Source organism: Rhea pennata, chromosome 1, assembly GCF_028389875.1.
Source record: "Rhea pennata isolate bPtePen1 chromosome 1, bPtePen1.pri, whole genome shotgun sequence".
Classification (NCBI taxonomy): domain Eukaryota; kingdom Metazoa; phylum Chordata; class Aves; order Rheiformes; family Rheidae; genus Rhea; species Rhea pennata.
In genome coordinates, this window is record NC_084663.1 from 183,044,865 (window position 1) to 183,066,627 (window position 21,763).

At 35.6% G+C, this 21,763-nt stretch overlaps 1 protein-coding gene across 1 annotated transcript in view; it reads right to left on the bottom strand.

The window, feature by feature from the left end:
• The window catches only part of VWA8 (von Willebrand factor A domain containing 8), a 188,140-nt gene that overhangs the window by 19,856 nt on the left and 146,521 nt on the right, over positions 1-21,763 (bottom strand). Inside the window, exons 38-40 of the mRNA XM_062566964.1 lie at positions 9,150-9,258; positions 8,257-8,413; positions 4,497-4,605 (exon numbers count right to left, since the gene is read on the bottom strand). Coding sequence (XP_062422948.1) covers positions 4,497-4,605; positions 8,257-8,413; positions 9,150-9,258 — 375 coding nt within the window. The remainder of the gene's footprint in view (positions 1-4,496; positions 4,606-8,256; positions 8,414-9,149; positions 9,259-21,763) is intronic.

Genomic DNA, 21,763 nt, shown 5'->3' on the forward strand with positions numbered 1-21,763 from the left:
TAAACAATATATTTAAGAATATTTTCAAAGGACAATTTCATCATGGTTCACACTCCACAGGATCCATTTGAAGACAGCAAAGTCTGTTTATGTGGGTTTAATAGTTTATTTAATATCTGCTTAAATCCTCAGTTTGAAGTTGCTCAAACTAGTAGCAAGTCCAGGAAGGAAAGACTTTTAATTTATATATATATATAGTGCATTTGTATTCTCGGCCAACAGCAGGTCAGTAGCTGGAGGCAAATCAAACATCCAGCAGGACATGAAAACCAGTTTGTCTTTGAACAAAGCGTGAAGCATTACATTGCAAATCCCAAGCAAACTGCAGGCTTGGAATTTGAGAGGAATAGTCTTTACAATTTTGTACCGTCTGAACAGTCAGAGATGGCTTCTTAAAGCCCAGAAAGTCTTTGTGATTGTTTTGATCAAATTTTTTGATGGTTTTGCATTTTCGTATTTATGGAAAAAGGAGTTCTGGATTGCTATATAGTTGCCTATACGTACTTAATAGTGATGGACTGCTTATTTATGAAAAAAAGTTGGCAGAAAGAACACAAAGCCACAGGGAAAGTCCTGTAAATACTGGAACGTATGTAGATCCTTAATACTTCAAGAACTGAGGACTAATGTTCTGTCAAGTGCTTGTGACTTGCTTCCTTCTGGTATTTGGGAGGAAGAAACAACAGAAAACTCTAAATATTCAGCTTCATTGAGCATATTCTCAATTAGTTTCACTACTGTTTCACTGACAAAGCTTTAGCTTTAAGGGTATTTTCTCTTCAAGGAAAAGCAGTGTGGGAAGAAAATTCTTTTAACTACGGACATGGTTAAAAATCTGTCCAACTATTTAGTGTCTTCTGAAGTTTGTCTGCTATTCTGCTTATGCAACAATAAACAGTAATTGAACTGAAACCGTATTAGAGGAACACAGAGTCAACATTGTTTCCTCTAAAATAGGAAAGAATACTGATAAAATGTGACCTAACTGCTTTCCAAAATAATGCTAAAATTATTTAGGCTACTTAACATCTGTCTCTTCCATGTAGAACTTCTAAGAATTTCTTCTCTTTTTTAAAAGTAGAAAAAAATCTCCTTAAGTATACGAGTTATACAATGCATGGATAGACAAAACATAACTTTCAGAGTTTTCAAAACATAATTTTCACACATTTAAAAGCAACATGGATATTTACTGTTAACCAGAAAAACAGAGCTATTACTTATAGAGATTGCTTAGAAATTTTACTAAAAATACACAATTAATTATTACTGTAATATACTGCCACTGTACTGATGAAAAATATTACCTATATTGCTCATGTTGCCTTCAAAATGAGAAAAACTGTGCTAGATACTATCTCTTTTCATCAGTATCACCATGGCTGATGACAATACACCACTGTAGTAATTCTTGTCATTGAAAGATACCAAAGGCATAGTTACAAAAAAAAAAAAAAAAAAAAAAAAAAAAAAAAAATACAGCTGTGAAATCACAGAAAAAAGGTTGTCTCTCTGAAGCAATCACATCTAAATATGTTACTTGTAATGATATAGGATGGTATGAAACACTCCTAGTCCTGGCCTGCATTCGTTTCTGGGGTAAGTTTCTTGGAAAACTTTCTACATAAGTTTCAAAAAAAGAATAGCTGTTCAAGCTGGGAAAGTGTAAGCACTACTACGGACAGGGCACAGGGATTTCCATGCTGTTAGCTCTCTGAGCCATGTTTATTATAGCACTGTCATTATTTTACTGTTGCGACTACAACTGGAGGAATCCCACACAGTCTCACTTGGACAGAGCCCCAAGCTCAGGTCTGGATTTGTCCACTTTAAACACAGGTGCCTAACTGGGATTCAGAAACTGGGAGGACAGCAGCCGCAGATGCCCTCTGTAATCAATAAAAAGAGAAGTACTTCTGGAGGCCAAGTCATCTAAAATCTAATTGCTCCCAGGAGGTCCTTCCTGAGTGACCACCTGACCATAATTTTCGACTCTGGAGTGCGGACACGTGAGCTTTATTGAGGGGTTGGTCAGCTCTAGGAGAGAAAAGGCAGCTCTACAGCAGTTTGACTGGATTCTTCAAATTCTGGGTTTGCTATTTCTACACAAGACATACTACAACTTGTAGTACTTTGTTAATTTTGCTCAAATAGTTGATAGGGATCAGTGAGTTACATAAAATAAAAGGAACTAAGAAATAATATTCTCATACCTAATTTGTGCATTACTTTTATGAAAAAGCCTATTCCAAATACATCTTGCTGCTACTACCCATTCTTCAGAGATATTAACTACTACCAGATCATAATCCCAGTCTCCTGAGTCTTGGATGTATAATATAAGAAACATTCCCCCTCCAATAAAACACACACATGTCCAAAAGAAAATCCACATTAAATAAGTATGGCTAACATAATTTCATTATGTGAATACAATCATTTCGAAACAAAACAAACTCAAACAGTTTTCAAAAGCTGAAAGTGTTCTCTGCTGAGAAGGTAATTTGAATTTTCATAAGAACTAAAATTTTCATCAAAAGCTGCAACTGCACACTGATATCTGAGCTGCAAAGTTTACTACAGTTGATTGTGCTATTAATTTTCTATCACAGAAATAAAGAATGTCTGACTGATAACAGAGAAAGAAAACAGTTTTAGCTGAGAACCCTGGTGTACGTAGGATCCAGAAAAAAAGGAGAGACAATGCCATGTCCCTCACCAGGCTGAATGATTTACTATGCCGAAGAATAAAAAATATTTTTTTCTCATAAAGATAATATGAAATGTGCTTGGACTGAGCTTCCAATTAACAGCAAGCATTTTTCAACTAAGTAACTCCTGTTATGAATACAGGTCATTGACTTATCTTCAGTTTCCTAGTGCATCTTCTAAAAAAATAGCTACCAAAATGTGTATATAAATGTATAAAGTTAAAATCTTACTTTCATTATTGTTTTTATCTCAAGAGCTGGATTTTCTGAATTCAGTGAGTTTGCCTTTGCATTATAAATACTTTCATTATTTCTGTGGTTAGCTGTTACAGATTTTTTCCAGGAAGTTAGTGAAGTTTCATAAAATCGTGAGGCTTATAAGACTTTGCCTTGATATTAAAACGACCCTTTTAACATGAAGCAACAGGATATGCCTCCTTGTATTATATTATATTATATTATGATTATCATAATCCCTAAATATTAGAATTTTGGCTCCAAGATACATATAAAGCAAATTAAAAAAAGACTTTAAACTGAAGATTCACTTATTGTCCTAGAATATGCTTCCAACTGCATGTCTGCTAGAAAAATGGTAAAAACAAACAGGTAGATTATAAATAACACAGGAGAAACAGATTTATAGCTAAAATTTTGCAGCTAAAAACTCTCATTACAAACCCAAAGCTAACTCCTGAATCGAAATGTATTAGCTGCATGGATGAATCAAAGTGTATTACTACAAGCCCATCTAACATGTCCACTGTACAAAGAGCTCTCTGATTTGATATATTCCTAATGAAATCGGCTAACAGTTTTGTGTGCGTATGTGATTATAGTAGCACTGCTGTAGTCACAATGGCTGAAGGATATAAATAAGGCAAAAAAAAAAAAGGTTACCTTTCTTATTTCCAATAACAGGGGACTGGACTTTTAAATCCAGGAGACCCTCAACCATAAGAGGTCACTTCTTTTTATATTTCATTTTTATTGCAAAAGTAAGGAAATGTATTAGACATCAAACTGTGACTAATTAGTATACTTACATAAATGTATATTAGTGGTTGGTAGCCTTCAATAGAAATAAGGCATCTCTAAGAACCTTTCTCTGATTAAAAATGTACTTTTTTTCCTTTCTTTTTCACTGAAGACTAGTAGATTCCTCCTTGAAATGATGAATTTTTTGTTTTATTTACACTGTATATGAATACCAGCATCAGTAAAGCCTGGAGCAATTGCAGGACCAATTACTAGAAATTTAAAAACCAAATTGGTCTTTTTGGTTAGTTTCCACTTAGGAGACTGAGGCTATATTTATTTTAATTATAAAGAGTTAAAAAGAAACACGAGAAAAATTCTTATTCTCAGCTGCATATAAGATATGATTTGGAGAAGTGTTTCTCTCCTTTAACATCTATAGCATTACATTTTTAAGCTAAAGAAAGTCTCTTGGGTAGAAGGTAAAGACAAAGATTGTGATCTACACACCATCACATACTCTTTTAATAACATATAGTGTTCTATCTCACAAAATTGTGCTCCTGAATAAGTAATCTCTGTAAACTGTGGTATGGGAATATTGCAACTTGTAGAGACAAGCACTGAGATCCAATTAAAAGCTACCTTTGAAAAGGTTATATGAGACTGTATTTGTCCTATGTAACTATGATTAGAATTTTGTTTTTAATCCTCAAAGATATCATCACCAGATGGTGGTAGAATACTAAAATACAGCAGGGTAAAACGCATAATGTAATGTTCCTTTACCAGTGAATCTAACATTACCTGCAGATTGTCTAAGATGATGCGGAGCGACTGAACCTGTCGTCGGACTGCTCCAGAAAATCTTTCATAAGTAGATGCATCATATTCACTCATCTGAATCTCTTTCAACCTAAAGTAAAGAATAGGGAGCTAAGAATACATCAGGAAACAAGCATATCATCCATTTTCATACATGTGAATAAGCTTGCTTGGTGATAACAGGAAAATTCAGATGGTAATGACCAAACCGGAGACGACTCAAACAAGTGGCCGCTGCTTTTTTGAATTTTTGAGAAGATAGGTAATTGTCAATGTCTACAGGGACTGCATCACATTAAAACACATGAAGGCTACTCTTTTAACCTGCTTTAATGTTTGGGAAGAAAATCAGATGTTCCAAAAACTGCAATCAATTTCTGAAGGTTTTATTGGTTCAGGTGTTGCTATATGCATTTAAAAGGATTGTGAGTTCACTATTCATTACTTCTCCAGCAAAGTATTCTGAACATACATGATTTATACTTTAACACAAAGGTTAAGTAAAGACACACTTCAAGGACAGATTTGTCCTTGAAGACCTACAACTAGTCATTCTGTCTCAAATATCTATCTTTATGTTTCATAAAATGATGAAACCTTGAAGCAAAGAAGACATGCACGAACATTAAGAAAAATGTGCTCCCCCCAAAAAAAGTAATGTCACTGAACTCCGTGTTCTGTACAGAGGTCTAGTAGAGAGAGTTAACATCTGTGCTATAAAAACAGATACATGCTTTTTCTGTAAGTTAAGATAAGATGTGTCCACTTAAAGCCCTGTACTGTTCTTATCAACATCATATCTAAACAGATACTCTTAAACCGGTGAAATGCAGGATTGGAATGTAATTACAGAGGTCCAAGGGTGAAGTACAAGCTAAGGCACAGATGGTTCTGCTGGGTGTATGCACTATATGACATTTTCAGTGACCCAGCATCAAGTAACAAGGCAGCAATTGTGAATCTGCCCACCCTCCCATCCACTGTATGGCTGGATTCAGTCCTAAGTTAAGACATATTACTCTATGTGTGTACAGCTTATTTTGAATTCAGGCACTTCTTATCATGTAACTTTATTCACATTGCTGTGAACATACTGACTTTTAAGTGAACTATGAATGGATACTAATGGATATATAGACCAGATCAATTATACTTTTAATGATAAAAGTTTTAATACCATGGCAAGTTACTTGCATAGACATTACACATGAGAATAAACATTATAAGAAATGAGGTCCAGACCCAAATTGCTGTCTGTTTTGAATTATGCATAGACATAGTCATTATAGTCAACTATTACTCATTAGAGGTAGGAAAGGGACACTTCCTGTGTTGTACACTTTAATTTACTTTATGACTCCTAAAAACTGAGTTCAGTCTCTTCACATCAATGAAGAAAATATTTTCTTTAAGTATCAAATAAAAAGCCACCTGTGCAGTTTTACTGTGTTAGACTTTACAACAATCCACAGAGATAGCTGGTTCAGGAAACTGCTTGAAAAATACTGTATCTGTTCAAGAGCTTACTAACTTCAGTCTTACTATTTGCTAAAAGTTGTTTTTATTATCAAGATGGATGTGCTGGATATATTTAAAAATCATATTATCAACAAAGAGCAGTCTGCCTGCTCTTTGTTTGCTGTCTGTAAATGCAATATTAACTATTTTCCTTTCACTACTAAAAGGCATTGCATTATAAGATCAAGAAAAAAAGCATGTTAGAATACTGATTTTTTTAAAAAAACGTATCAAAATCAGAGAAGCTAAGTGTCTCAGTTTTATACAGGCCATTTGATCTTTCCTAAGAGGTCAAAACAACATTTTGGTTTCAGAAACGTCTCTAAATACAATGACATAATACCTAAAAAATGTGCCATGTTTGTCTTAATTATGATGAAATGTGAAAATAATACACTGCGTTGTGTCAGCTTTAGAAAAATCTCTTGCAAGCGGAAAACCTCAGGACACCCTGGAGATTAAAACTGTGGTGTGAAGAACAGTAGAATGAACAGATGTAATTTTTGTTCTGTTGAAACTGGGCAACTCAAAAAGCTTTCCATTACCAGTACTATCTAGCCGGGAAAACAGTCAATAGCTTTCATATTAAGATTCTCCCTTCCAGATAATTATGCACTGACAAAACAGTAAACTTTGCAGTTTCCCTTATTTTTTTCCTTAGCCTGAGGACTCCAACCTGCGTTCTCTTAACTTCTATCTGCCAGCTCTCACAGCTACCCAAAGAGGTACAGAATAATAATCCAGATCAAACGTGCCTTCAGAACGGGTCACTGTTACTGCTGGGACAGCTTGCTTGCTGGTTTTAGCATGACGTGAATTGTTACCTCATGTGCAGATACTCAGATTTTACAGGACGCAGCAGCACTCTTTCCACAAGGTTTAGCAGTATCTAGCAGTTTCTCCTAGTATGAACTTTACAAACCATTATTTAGGAAGGTAGAAATTCATCAAAGCATGCTGTGTATGCTTACATGCATAGGCATAAGAGACGTACAGTATCCAAGACCTTACATATCAACTGTTTCTATTATGAAGCAACTGATAAGCAACTTTCAAGAACGGACATGTACAAAGGGTTAAAAACAACCCCTGTCCCTCATATTTACCAAGGCATAATCCACTAATTTCTAGATGTAAAATAAAAAGAAAAAAGTAGGGGTGAGGCAAAACCAAGCTCTGCCTTCCCCCTAAAAACAAAAGATTAAATGAGTATTTTTAATTTAAATTTCTGTATGTTGCTATGTGAATTAAATCACTATTAAAAGATGTTTTTCCTCTCAGGATCTTTTCTTGTGATCTCTGCTATAATCAGTGTTTTCTCCTCATCTTAATTAATCAATAATGCCCTAATGACTATGCTAAATGCTGTAGGCAATTTAGTAATAAAAACATGATTAAAAAAGAAACTTGACCTGAATGCAATAGCTAAATTGCTGTTTTAAAACACAGTAATACATATATAATGTGTGCTCTGTAACCTACTTATTCATACATAAAGTAAATGATAATCACACACAGTCCTAATAGTACCTAGATTTACACCCCCACTAGGAACCACTTTATTAATAACATCAAATCATGAATTCCTGTTTAAAAGATACTTCTGAATTCAGTCACTCCTATGTTTTAATTTGTATCTAGTACTGCTTCAGACAGATACTCACACCGTCATATGTTCTGGACTGAAACTGTAAAACTGTTTGTATGACTGTCAATACACTTAGCTTTTTTTTATTATGAAAGTACAAGAGTGTGACTTCAGAGTTCATTTGGTAGAAGAAGTCTGAATCTCTGCTCAGGCTAAGAAATACTTGGTTAGTTCGTGTACAGTGATGCTGGCAAGAGCTATGGTTCTTGTTGAGCTCTAATAGCTCAAATCATCTAATAATTTGGCTACAGGTCTTACATACAATTTGGACACATACATCTTGCACACAATTTTCACAATGTTTAAGAAAGTAAATATTCACATCAGTCTCACTGTCCATCTATCTAGGTTTTATTCTACGTAGTTACATGGTCATTTAAACAGTGTGGTTTAATTCAATAAAGCATTCTGTACATCCTGTCCACACAAGTTAAACACATGCTGACAAGCAGTGTTAAATGATAATGACAAGGGTAAGATAGTTAATAGATGCATTTTAATAAAAAAGAATTCTTTTTAGCTATCTTTCCAAATGTTTCTGGGAAATGAAAGGGAAAATAAAGACTTTCACATTACCTTTGTTTAAAGGCCTTTTCGCCCATCTCCCGTGCAGCTCTCTTAACCTCTTCAGGAACAGCATCCTTTTCAGCTTGAGATATTTGGTAAACTTTGTGGCTGGCATCCAGTCGGTACGGTCCACCCTTACCACCTAAGCCAGCAGTGTCTCTCCCACCTGCAACAATTGAGATGAAAAAAAAAAGTCAAGAATAAGTATTCAATAATAACTACAAAAGCTTTTTCATTAAAGCTGGCATTGTTACATCAATAGATGTTCACAAAATTTACCAATAGTCCCCCAGGAAATACTTATTGCCATAGATTTTCAAAAACAAATAGCTATCATGGTAAAGAATCCCACTGGAATATACATGTTTATAGCCCTCTGAGGTCAGATTTGGAAGTGTTTCAACTTCTACAAAGGGCAGACCATGGGAGTCTTAAACACATCCTCAAAGATGCTGGTTGTTCAAGCCATTCATTCTGACTACTCTCTTCTCCCTTTAATTTGTTGGCTCACACGGTTCTCAAACCACTTTATACGTGATCACTCTCATGCTCGCTAAAATTAGAAGGCACTTTGTCTATTCTCACTGCCTACTTCCTATGCTACCTAAATCTCTGGGGCTACAGACATCTAGGAGAACGGCAGGTGACTGAGTCTAGTTTCTATGGCTGCAATTTCCAGTTCTCTATGTGGCCAATGAAAAGAAACAGAAAGTCTAATTGAAGTAAGGGTTCCCTAAATGCAGCCTCAGTTAGGCACTGCAACTCCTTCTTTCCACTGACAATAAAGGAACTACGTATAAAGTATTATAGCTCTGAGCTGAGGAGAATCTTGTGCAAATGCATTTCTGACTGGAACAACATTTCTCTTAGACATGCTTAAAAGATGCACAATGAATGAAGACCTGTTCCACCAGCCCAAGTGTTTCCACCAACGTGAGGCCTGTTGTTTGGATCAACCTTTCCGTGCTTGGGAGAACTGACATCCAAACCACTGTCCCTCTCAATTGTTATCTGCAAAATAAAAAATAAAGTTGTAAAGTTCTCTTATTTTAACCACTATAATGAACTAGTATGAACCTACTGCTGAAGAGCTGTAAGACCAGAATGAATTCAAGAAATGCAACATTCCACCTGCTGATGACAACAGGACACAGGGTAAAACAGGGCTCCTGAGAGGTACATGAGACTCATATCAGACCGAAGAATACTACCACCCAAACCACTTAGTGCATTCAGATCTTACCCACACTAGAGAAATAAGTGCTTTCTGATAATAGCTAATATAACTAATAATCCCGCTGTAGCCCAGGACCAACTGTAGTTTTAATGTCTTTTAGTTAAATCAGCAGCACCTGGCTCTACATCCACTTACACATTTCACGCACACACAGCTATAACTCAGCTTTTTTTATTGCCCAGCAGACTGATCCTCTTTCATGTACAGCAGCTAAACAAATAGCATGCACTTCTCTGACATAAATAAATGGCTAGTTCAAATTACATGCTCAGAGTGGCATGTAACGTGATGCAAAAGTGATGACTGCAAGGGTGGGTTTTCTAATGTGAACACCTGTCCACTGACCGCACTTTCCCCATCGATTTACTGTACAGTTGAATACCCAACAGCTGTCAGGTGGTCAGGACTGAGTCACTCTAGGCTGGTGTTGAATTCAAGCAGGTGACTGACACTAAAAGAATATTTTTCCGTGTTATGAACTCTGAGTCATGTAGGGAATCAATGATTCACTAGTAAACTGCCCTTACATTGTCGATCTTCTATAATTTAATACCAATTTATCATTGCATGAAACTTAATGACACAGACATAAAATTGATGTCTTTAAGCCTAAACTCTATAAATAAACTTTCTTCTCATACTATATTACATTTATTTCTCTGTTGAATTTATGTGTCCCAGTAAATACAGTTCATTGCCTTCTCAGAAGTTCACTGGCATAATCAGGGTTTTAACTGAGCTGTAGTTTAATCCTTGAATTCTCTGTTCTGCTGACTCAATTTAATACTGACATGAATTCCATACATGTTTTTGATTTGAAAACATATTGTCTAACAACAGTGTCTTGCAACTGTTCAAAACAAAATTTTCTTTCTTTTTATAGAATTTATATTAATTCACAGAGGTACAATACATCCTCTGTGAACCATGTCATTAGTGTACAATTAAGATGTAATCTGAAAAATTATATTAATTTAATATTTGTATGCAAAGAAAGATACTTATAACCACATCAGCACGTTAGCCTTAGGGTTATATATTTTTCTGGTTAAAGAGATTTTCTCCAAAATAAACAGTAAGAACTGTTTTGTGTAACCAGTAGATTAGCATTCCAAATTTATCAGACATACTGAAGTAAAAAAAATTGCTGAATTTAGTTTAAAATAAAATCATAAAACCAAAAATTTAGTGTCAGACTCATGTAATATTATGCTATAAAGAGAAACAATAAAATTATGTAAAATCCTTTATATTTTTATCTGTTTGGGTCCTTTATAGAAAAGTATGTAAAGTTCTGCAAAAGGAAGCTAAATGAGGCAAATACAATCATAACCTGTGATTTATATTCCCTATTACATTTTCATCAAGTTTGCCATTGAAAAATTTCATTAAATGTTATTATTTTGAAATACAATCTTCTTTTTATATTATTAGGGAAAAGTTCTGTAGATAAAAAAAGCTTCTTTTCTTTTACTGCCCACATACAATAGTTCTAGGTGTATAGGCATATATGCTCCATCTAGACAAGCTTCTAGCATAATCCTGTTTTTACACTGTATATTGATCAGATTAAAGTAGGTTTTCTTAACTTTGAAATAGAGCTTGGTTAACAGAAAAGTTTTTAATTTAAAATGAATTATGACTTTTTGCTCTTAAAAGGGCAGTAGAACATTCAACATTTTACTTCTATTAAAACATTGAAAAAATTGCATGAGAGTTAAAGAGACACACAAGTGGTACAACAGAATGCAGCATAACAACATATCATCATTTTTTTGTATGCAATTAATAGGTTATTGAGTAAAATATTTGAAAACTTAAGAATACTAGAATGGAATAACACCATCAGCTGGGCACACTTCATGTCAGGGAACTGTTGTCATTTCACACCTTTACTTATTTTCTAAGTAAATTCTATCACACAAAATGTAGCAAAATGTTGCTGAATCAGAATACTTTAGCATCTCATTTTAATTAATACTAGATTATGCATGTAACTTATTTACCATACACTTAAAAGTTATGTTAAATTAGCACATTGTAGGTCCCTTTGAAGAAAAACAGTGCAGTGCAATCAAAATAAGTAAATGTGAATACTGATAGGAATTTACCAGGGACAGACCAGCTGGAGGGAAGTTACGTTGTACTGGGCTTTTTTATTTCTAATTATCTTAATTCAAAGCAAGATATAGTCTCTAAACAAAACATGGACTATTAAATGCTTTACTGAGGTTTATATTTTTCTCACAGTTTTCCCATATGTTTCTAAATGTAAACATCATATATACATAGATTAAATGGTTGGAGAGGAAGAGTCAAGGGTGTCTCCCATTAGTATCTCTGGATATACTTTCCTGGTTCTTCTCTGAGCTCTTAGATAGTTCTATCAGTGACTTATTAGGTACCCCCCACCCTGCCAGCCCTGTCTCTATGGATGTATCTCAAAACAATTTTATATCTCATGTATCTGCTGTGAAGGTGCATTTTTTTTTTTCCCTCTAGAAAGTAAGTTAGATTAGTGGAGAACTAGAACAGAACTGAAGATGTACTTTACGGAGATGAAATGGTAAATCACTGAGTCTGGATACAAAAGCAGAGGAAGGAAAAGGAAAAAACATAAGAGAAAAAATGTTGAACAATTACACATTCTTCAGCATGACGGATATAAAGAGATGAAAGAGCCACAGATAAGATCACCCTGCTGGAGGCTGGAAACTGTTGGAAAGATAGAGTCAAGGGGAAGGATCCCAAACTATCTTGAACCCGGCAAACAAATAAAGTTGGTGGGAAAAATCTAGTTTGACTGAAGTGAGAAGGAAGATAAGCAGAAATAGTAGTAAAAAAAAAGAAAAAGCTAAAATAAATTCAAGAAATGCACAGTAACCTCTCCAAGCTTGTTTGATTGGAACTTCCAAACCTACTGAGTTTTCTCTTACATACTGTTGTGATAGATAGCTTCCAAATATATAGATAATACGCTTGCTCAAGAGTTGACCTGCCCCCTCCTGTATACTTTCTTTTTAAATCTACTGTAAGGCTTCCATCAATGTTGTTCCTTTCAGTAAGATTTTTGACTAAATTTCTTTCTTCAAGAGAAACCTGTGCTGTTTCTTTACATGTTTATAGCTAAACATGAACTGAAACGCTTTATTTATTATTGTGAAGTTTTCATGCAGCCTGTTGTGCGTATCACAGCTTTTTAAAACAACAGGCAAATTCAGTCTAGTAGCCTTGAGTTTAGCTATGAGGTAAGGGTCAGAGCAGAACAGCTGGAAAAATGTGAAATTTTCCTTCTAAGATTTCCCTTGATTTCCAAAATAACCACCAATTCCAAAACACTCATGGCACATGTTTCTTGTCTACACTTGTTATATATATTGGTGATTTGAGATTAGGGAATGAAAGCACTTTTCTACTTTATCAGCCTCTGTTTGGCAGGTTCTTCTTTAAAGCTTTCACCACACAAGAAGCTGAACTGCCATCCTTTGCTAAGGCTAATATATGTGAATCTTATTTTACTCTTTATCCAGGTTTTCAGTACACTGCAATGATCTTAGTCTCTGGCTTAAAATCTCTTTTGCTCCTATTTTTTTTTTTTCCTGACTATCTTATATCCTCAGGCACATACACCAATGGGTAACAAGTATAATCCAAAGGACTGAATGGATGGAGGCTTCGTAGATGTTCCAATGAACATCTTTGCAGATGTTGTCAATGAAACAAATAAACAAAAAATTATATGTGAAAAGAACATGAAGACTGGAGGTCAGAAAGGTGCTAAAGATGCTAAAGAAAGGAATGAGCTTTTCTGAGGTGGCAAGACTATGAACTGCTTTAGAGGAAAAGAAATGAAGAAAGAAAGAGCAAATACCAAGCACTGTTAAAGCTCTAACATAGTTTTCTGGTCCTGCCTACTACATATCTATTCCTTCCTTTAGCAAGGGCAGCTATGCAGGAACAGAACTTAACATTTTACATTCAGCAAAAGATACCTGTTATCTGAACAACTCTCTCTATATCAGGTCCTTCTAAGATGTATGAATAGATGCCGAACAGTTACACACAACCACACTTCATTTTTTTCTCCGATAACTCTGGGATTCTACGAGCCAACTGAATAAGGAAAACTGATACAAACACATTCAGTATGGAAACAGAATAATCTTGTTATCCTTCATGTAGTAATGTAAAGTAGATATATAGGCCCAGAGAAGTCACTTACATGATTTAATTCACTCAACAATACAATGTAACCAGATGTTCCACATATGTATTATATTTATGCCAAATGCTATTAAATACATAGCAATTTGTAACAGGGGCCACTCTGAAGATGAGTCAAAGGGCATTAGTTTTGTCTAGACTTAAGCTAGTCAGAAAAACTATGGTAAGGGAACTCTACTGTGTACTAACCAAGTCTGCTGTGTACTACTGAGTGTAGAATTACACTCCTGTTACTTACGTGAATGTGGGATAATTCTGTCACATTCTGATACAAAACCTTCTAATCTAATAACAGAAACTCCTGGAGAACAAGAATTACTCTTGGAGAGCAAGAAACCACTGGCATACATCACTGAGTGCATGGCCCAATTTCAATACTTTCATTAGCCCTCTGAAAAGACAGGAGCTGAATTTGCTGTGAAACACACAGCTGACCCAGATACAATGTGCAATGCCTCTACAAGGCACTGCCATAGCTACGGGAAGCAAGGAGTTTGCAATAACCCATTAATAAAGTGTGTGAATTATGGAGAGGCCTGCTGTGCTCTAGTAATAAAATGATTTGTCCTACACTTTTTGCTCTAATATATGTGTTGTCTTCACAGTTATAGTACTTTCCTTCTAAGCCTGGAATGCGTTTTATTCTAGAAGTTTATGAACTTTCATACAGCTCTTAGACTGCATGAATAAAACTGATTAGAAACATTAACAAATTTAGGTTGAGCTCTTTTTATACAAGTGAGCTTAACAACATTTTAGCAGCCAGTAATCTTAATCATGCACTGCAATGAAACTGAGAAGAAAAAATGTCTTTAAGAAAAGCTTCACCACCTCAAAATCCTAGATAACAAGTGTTGGTTGGCTTCAATTTGCTTATGCCAAACAAATAATAAAGATAATAAAAGGAACAACAGGCAACCTCCAATATATCACATTTATTTGTCTGGTGGGAATAAAATCATCCTATTGGCTGACATTTTATGAGATTCATTTAATGAACTATTCAAAGTACCTATGGACTGAATATATACTAATGTCTGAATTTCTCTATTGTTAGCATGTTTGTAATTGTACACAAATTAAGCAGCAAAAGATACTTAGCAAATTCAATTGAAACAAACGCTCAAGTGTGCCTATTAGTCAATCATTCAAGTTCCAGAGTCTTCATGACCTGCAACACTGACATCTTTTCACCCACTCATTTTAAGTCCACACATTAGTTTCTTATTGTTCAAGTCTATTATATTAAACTAACGACTAATTACCAGAAGTTCTCTTTTTTGCAGAGATATGAAATCTCACCTATTGCTGTATTTTACCACTTAAAATTCTCTTTATCCCTGGGAGTTTCATGTAGGACATAAAACCAACAACTTCCACTGTCTTAGATGCCCATATCTCCATTACAATCTTGTAATAAGTTTATTATCCAAAACAAAAGGCAGAAAATCCACTTGGATTTAACAACTGCAGAAAAAGAACTCACGGTTATAGGTTAGGAAATTTCTTCTAGATATTGCAAGCAAAGATCAGGAGAGGTTGAAAATATTTCTATCTTTGAACAGAAAAGTAATAAATGAGTGATGACTTTTAACAAAATCTGGAGGGCAACTGACTGCTGTTTTTCCTTGATGCAAACCGGGATGAATTTCTGATGTAGACTCATTTTTTGGTTGTAGACCTTACTTTATATATGACATGTTTCTGTTCAACACAGGAAGTTGGCTCGAGAGTAGATGGCCTTTTAATGCAGCAGCTTGCTTTTGTATTCCAATCTGGTTAACTTCATTAAAATTCCTGAAGGGAACAAGATGTGTCAGTGCCTCCCGTTCAGAAGCGCTTGCCAGAAGAGCTGCTTTGCAATGCTCACAGCAACGAAAGCTGTTCTCTGCTTGAGGATGGGAGAGGAAACATTGGCTTCTGTTGGGGGTGACTTGCTGCATGCACAGGGGAAAGAAACTTTCTCCTGCTAGTTTTAGTGCATGTGGCCTTCATGCGACTAACCATCTAATCCAGTCCTCTGCACAAGACACAAACCTTATTTTAATACTCTAACCTCAAGTTTAAAAAAATGGTGAAAATCAGAAAGAATAATTCTAGACTAACATACTGCACATGTAAAGGGATGTGAACTGTACTTTGAAAAACAGACTATATTTTTATCCTGAAATTTCCTCAAATTATTTTTTTTTATCCTTTCCTGTCAGTTAAAACAGTGTCAGATATTTCTTACAGGATTTTGCATCTTCAGAATGTTAATCTTTCCTGTTCTCCTGCCTCCCAATCCGAAGACCTCAGTGTTACCCTAGGCTGTATTTAGCAGGTCACAGTACATCCTTTCCTCCAACACATTCTTTATCATCAGCAGCATGCTGAATTTATGCATAATTTTGTTGCAGGTACAAAAAAGTTTCAGATCAGGTTGTTTGGACATCAAAGGCAAATCTTTTTGTTTCCTGTTGGTTTTATATTCTGTTGCAAAGCTGATTCTCCCAAAGACAGAAAGAAAAAAATGTAGAATCAAAATAAGAACATAAAACTAGTGAGAAAAAGGCAAGAATAGGCAAAAGAAATCTCATTACTTTTACTACTTTTGTTGTATTATATATGGCTTTTTTCTATTTTGCTAAAAATTAATATCATAATTTCTATTCATGTGAATGCTGCAAAATTGAGACCACATGCCATATTTCCACAGAAAAGACAATATTTAGTAAGACAGATAAGACATATATTTAAAGGTTTTTTAATTTATTTTGCTTCATTTTTGTTTTATATCTTGCCTGCAAAACCTTGGAAGAATACAAAATGAAATAATGAATCTTCATTCGTCATATGACTCCTGTGAACACTTCCCTCTAAAAGTTGCCTTTAAAAATCATACAGAGAGTAAACTTATCTGTCTAGATTCACAAAACTGCTCAAAGCATCACTGCACTAATCAAATTTTGGATTTGTAAAATAAAAGTGAAATCACAGGTAGGCTAACCTGAGTGGGAAAGAGGTGGGGACTGGGAGCGAAACACATAGAAAGGGGTGTCTGGCTTGCACCTGAAGGAGGTTTTTATACATCAGCTAAGAAATCTCCAAACCCCCAAATCAGTAAGCACTATCTCAGAACCTCTATGGTATTAGTTCCCTTAAAGTCTTTTGCCCATGAATATGTATATATTCTATGGCTTAAATGAAATGCTGGATGAAGTAAGGATAAAATATTATGCATTTCTTCTATCTCATAGATCCTTCATTTTGTTAACACCTATGTAAATTCCACTTTCATCTGTTGTTATTAAAAATTTCCAAGTCTTTTCCTTCCAACTGAAAGATATGAGGTCATGATCTTTTCAATATGCTAATCCACTACAAAATGATCAGAACAGACAAAGTCTGGCTTGGTTATTTATCATCACTATTACACACATCCAAACTACATCACTATGGTAGTTTATTTTGCTGCACTAAGAACCATGTGAAATACGAGGATGAGCTGGTTATACATGAAAGATGGAAAGTACTGTTTAAAGAAACCTTAGCTAAACATTTCAAAAGTGTCTAAGTGTTGAAGAAAAAGCTATTTTTTCTGTTACTTGTCTTTTTAAGCCCCTTATGTAGTTACAAAATATTTTATCCATATTCAGCAAGCTTTGCGGGCAATATTTTCCACTGTACCTGTAACATCTTCTGAGTGCAAATTTAAAGAGGTGTTTAGTAATGTTTAACAATGCTTAGTAAAATTAATCAACATTTGAGACTGAACAAGTCCACTGACCTGGCCTTCTTCTGGGGCTCAACCAATATTTGAGCTCAGGCATTTAGAAACAAAATGCTTAATCACTTTTGTATTTTTGATTTTACCATAAAGATACAAGGATCCATTTATTTGGGAAACATTTACTATCATAAACTTGGAAAATTCTATATTCAGTTTCTTCTGGAGTAGTCTGAATAATCAAAACTGGAAAGGAAGGATAAGTGAATAAAAGGTACAATTAGGAATGTTCTGGACAGAAAAGTGCAGGGACATTGCACTGTCTAAAGAAAGTTGAGAAAAAGTACACATGGAAGTAGAAAAGTCTTATTTTGAACAGTCCTAAGACCTTGTCAAATCTCTCCTTAAGTAGCAGAGACCTAAGTTATTCAAAATTTTAATAGTTTTGTTTTATACGAAAGTCATCTATATGTAACATATGATTTAAATTTTCATCACTTTTGTCCTTTCACTAATTAGAGAGCAAATTTCATAAGAGTGAAATTATTAGTACACATCTGTTTTGTTCTGACAGCAGGTTTTCAGTGACTTTTTGAGCTCTAGCCTCTAAGCTGGCAATGCTCACTGGTGCGGACTCTCCGAAAGATGGTGTGTTGAGGTATTGTATTTTCTCCCATGAGAGCTGTGGTCTTTCATATTGCCAGAGGAAGAAAGAGGAACTTTGTGCTGGATCAGCCTGCTCTAATAAAAAGTTAGGGTTATTACCACCTCTGCTCTTAGCCTGCTGGCTCTAATTAGACTGGAAGATCCTTTAAGAAAGGAAACATTGTTTCAACCAGAAGATCTTTAGGTAAGGGAATGTATCTTCAGAGTGTTTGTACAGTGCTTCCCATGAGCACCTGATTTCACTTGGGGACATTAATATTACAAAAAGCAATTGAAAGAGAATTGATGGTCCTTATCTGAGTTATTTTACCCCACAGAGAATTTGAGAGATGTGAATTTATCCAGTTCTATGGGTTCCTGACTTTCTAGTCTCATGTTTCCCCACACTCAAACGGCTTGTTTTAAAAGACAGCACCTGCCTCCTACTCCCCACTTCGCTAGGATGAATCATGTAGGCCAGGACACAGAGCTAAACTGATGTCGTTCATTACGCTTGGCGAAGAAATCCAAAACACCACCTCACTGAAAACATAAAGGGCAATGAATAGTTGGGTTTGGAGTACTTGGGGTTCATGGGCCCAGAACTGCAAATGCTATCAATATGTACCCTGTAATCTACTTACGGACTTGATAACTCTGAATCGGGAGTATTTTGAGTTTTTCAGGCTCCCTTGCTTTAGTTTTTGGAATAAACCTTGCAGAACTGTAGAATGCCATTGGTTATTTCAAACTCATAAAAACTCTTGACTGAATATGTTTTTCACAATTACGGGTTTTGTTCTGATAGTACTTAAGATGAGAAAAATCAGTGTTACTAGCTCACTGGTACCCTCACGTGGTCAGAAGAAGCATTTGGTTAAACACAGAAAAATATGAAACATTTCGTTATTAAAAATAAATAGGAAAAAAGGGCCGAGCAACACTTGTTAAAAGTCGTGCTTTTATCACGGAGCAGCAACTGCACATTGCTGGGTATTCAAGTCCCCTCCATTCTAACAGATTAAAATGTGACCGAGAGAAAGGATACTGTGAATGCACCAAAAGTCGGGGTAAGTGCCTCAGCTGTGTCTAGCTTTCTATCAGGCACACGGCAGTCAAAACAAACAAACAAACAAGCCAGGAGCCAAAGCCAGACAAGAGGCCTGACATGTGCCAACAACTGTAGCCCTTCTCAGAGATAACCATAGGTGTGGCACAAAGATCCCAAGACCTTTTCCCTAAACTGCTCTAGAAACTATTTTTCTAAGCCCACTTCCTATTCTTGCTCAATATGAAACACAGTTCCTGAGGGACTGAGTACTTAAATTATAAAAATCTCTCAAAGTAATTCTAATTCAGAATAGTTAATGTCCAGGTACGACTACTGGGCAAAACTGAAGTTGTCTGACTGACACACGTTTTACGCCTGTGCGTGTGTGCGAATGCATACACATGGGCATACATGCACATAAATACATACATGTACACGCGCACCTGCACAGGCCTAACTTAACGTGATCATATTTCTTCTAACTTTTACAGGGAATCTTTTGGGAATTATAACAATTACTTTTAAAATGTACTCAACTAACATCAGGCTCCAATTGAAACAGGTACATATTTGTAGTGGTAGACCTGACATCCCATAACAGCTATTCAGCGTTTGCTGTTTACCTCATCAAATCAAAAACAGGTGAAAGGATGGGCTGCAGAAAAAAGTCTGAATCTTGGCAACCACTACTCAGTGCTGCTGAATTCATCCAAATGCTGTTTAGGCGTTAAACACATGAACAAAACATCCTTGAACTTTTCACCTAATGGTGATGAACACATACACAGACATGGCACTTTTAATTACTGACATGAACCATAAAATATACCTTGCTGTTTTTCACAGAATATAGTGTAACTTTCGAGTTCTGTAAACATTTTTGAATGCTGCTATAAAAGCAGTGAAGACAACCATTTAGAACTGAGAAAAATCTATGAGATTTCTTGGTTTTTGATGAATACTCATTTCAGCTGGGCATGTTTTAATCTGGAACAACCTAAAGCTGACATTTGTTTCTTAGGTGGCTGCACTGTGTATATATGCATTTTTTTGCCTAGCTTAGGTATAGTTGCAGTGATTGCAGTCTTGCATGATACTTTAAGAATATTCAAACCACTCAGCTTGGCAACACAGGTACAAGCATGTTTATGTATTCCTGTGATCATGTTTATATACCCTTGGGGGTATATACTGCATTTATTCCACCTCCAACACTGCAGTGCAGACACACAGTATGATCCCAAACAAGTCACCTGCCTTCTTTCTGTCTCAGTTCCTTCCTCTGTAAAGCAATGATAAAACTTACTGGTTCCATATATTGCAAGAATCACATATTTAAATGTTTAGGGATGTCTGAAGGTAAACAATTATGGATGGGAGAACTAATGTTTTCACCTCTCTGTTTAGCTAGTAGCAAGGACTCATGCTCCTTGGGAACACTGTATCAGTAAAATGTTGACTAGTCAGCAAAAAACAAAAAGAACATGTCTTTAGTGCTACTGGAAAAGGAATCTCTATTTTAGAAAAATGCATTCATTTTTGACATAAAACTATGCCCTGTCAGTTCTTGAGGGCAGAGGATCAAGAATGAAACCTCCAAAAATCTTAATCTAAAGCCATCTTTATTCTTACATTCTTATATATATATATATATTTCACTCATGTATCATTTTAGTGCTAAGTCCTGGAACATACTCAAAATATATCTAAGTCATGCTGAGTAGCCCACTTTTAGGACCTGTTCTAACAAAATATATCTGAGCTGATACTCCATAAATTCATACATACCACTGCAGAATTGTCCCTAGTGCATTTGCCATTCAAATGGTGTGCATTTATCATTTGTCATGGTGTGAAGCAAAGAACTTTTCTCATTAATACATATTTCTGGATTATTTCCACCATCTCAATTTTGTGATGCTGTCAGCTATAACAGGACTTAGCTGTTCTGTTGACTTTTTGCTAGTGAATGGTGAGACCAGGTCAAGTCACAAAAGGAATGAGGCAAAAAAATCAAGAGAAAGTCCAGGCTTCTTGTCTGCAGAAGGGCCTTGTTTCATATGAAACAATCGTTCAAGTAAAAGCCTGCCCCTGATATGCTGAATATTACCAATAGGCACTACGTGAACTGCCTTCAATTGCATGGGCAGTCCAAATGTTTTCATTTGTTGATCAAATGGGTATAAAATAGCCCTGAACAGGCCTCGTTACATTTCCTACAAGTATCCTCTGGACTGACCCAAATACACAGAAGTACAAGATTAAAAAATCCTGTTGAGAGAAAAAATCCTGTATTGAGAGTTGTACATCAGCCTTGAGACTAGAGACTGGATGACAAAGAAGTTTCATTACTGATTTTTTTTACAGCACCTGCATTTGTACACTGGGTGAGCAAAGGTGCCATTCTTCTACCTGAAGCACAAGAAACTTCTAGTAGCTGAGCCGCATCAATGCCAGGTACTTTTATCTGTTTTTAGTTAAGTTGGTATTAGCATGGCTGGCACCCTCTTTATTCACCTTTGCTGTATTTTTCATTCACGCAGTCCTACAGTACGTGATCTTAATGGTGCATTGGCTGATTTTGGATCATTCAAATAATCATGTGAGCTCTTCTAGAAGATATTGTCTGTAGATCTGTAAGATCTGTCTG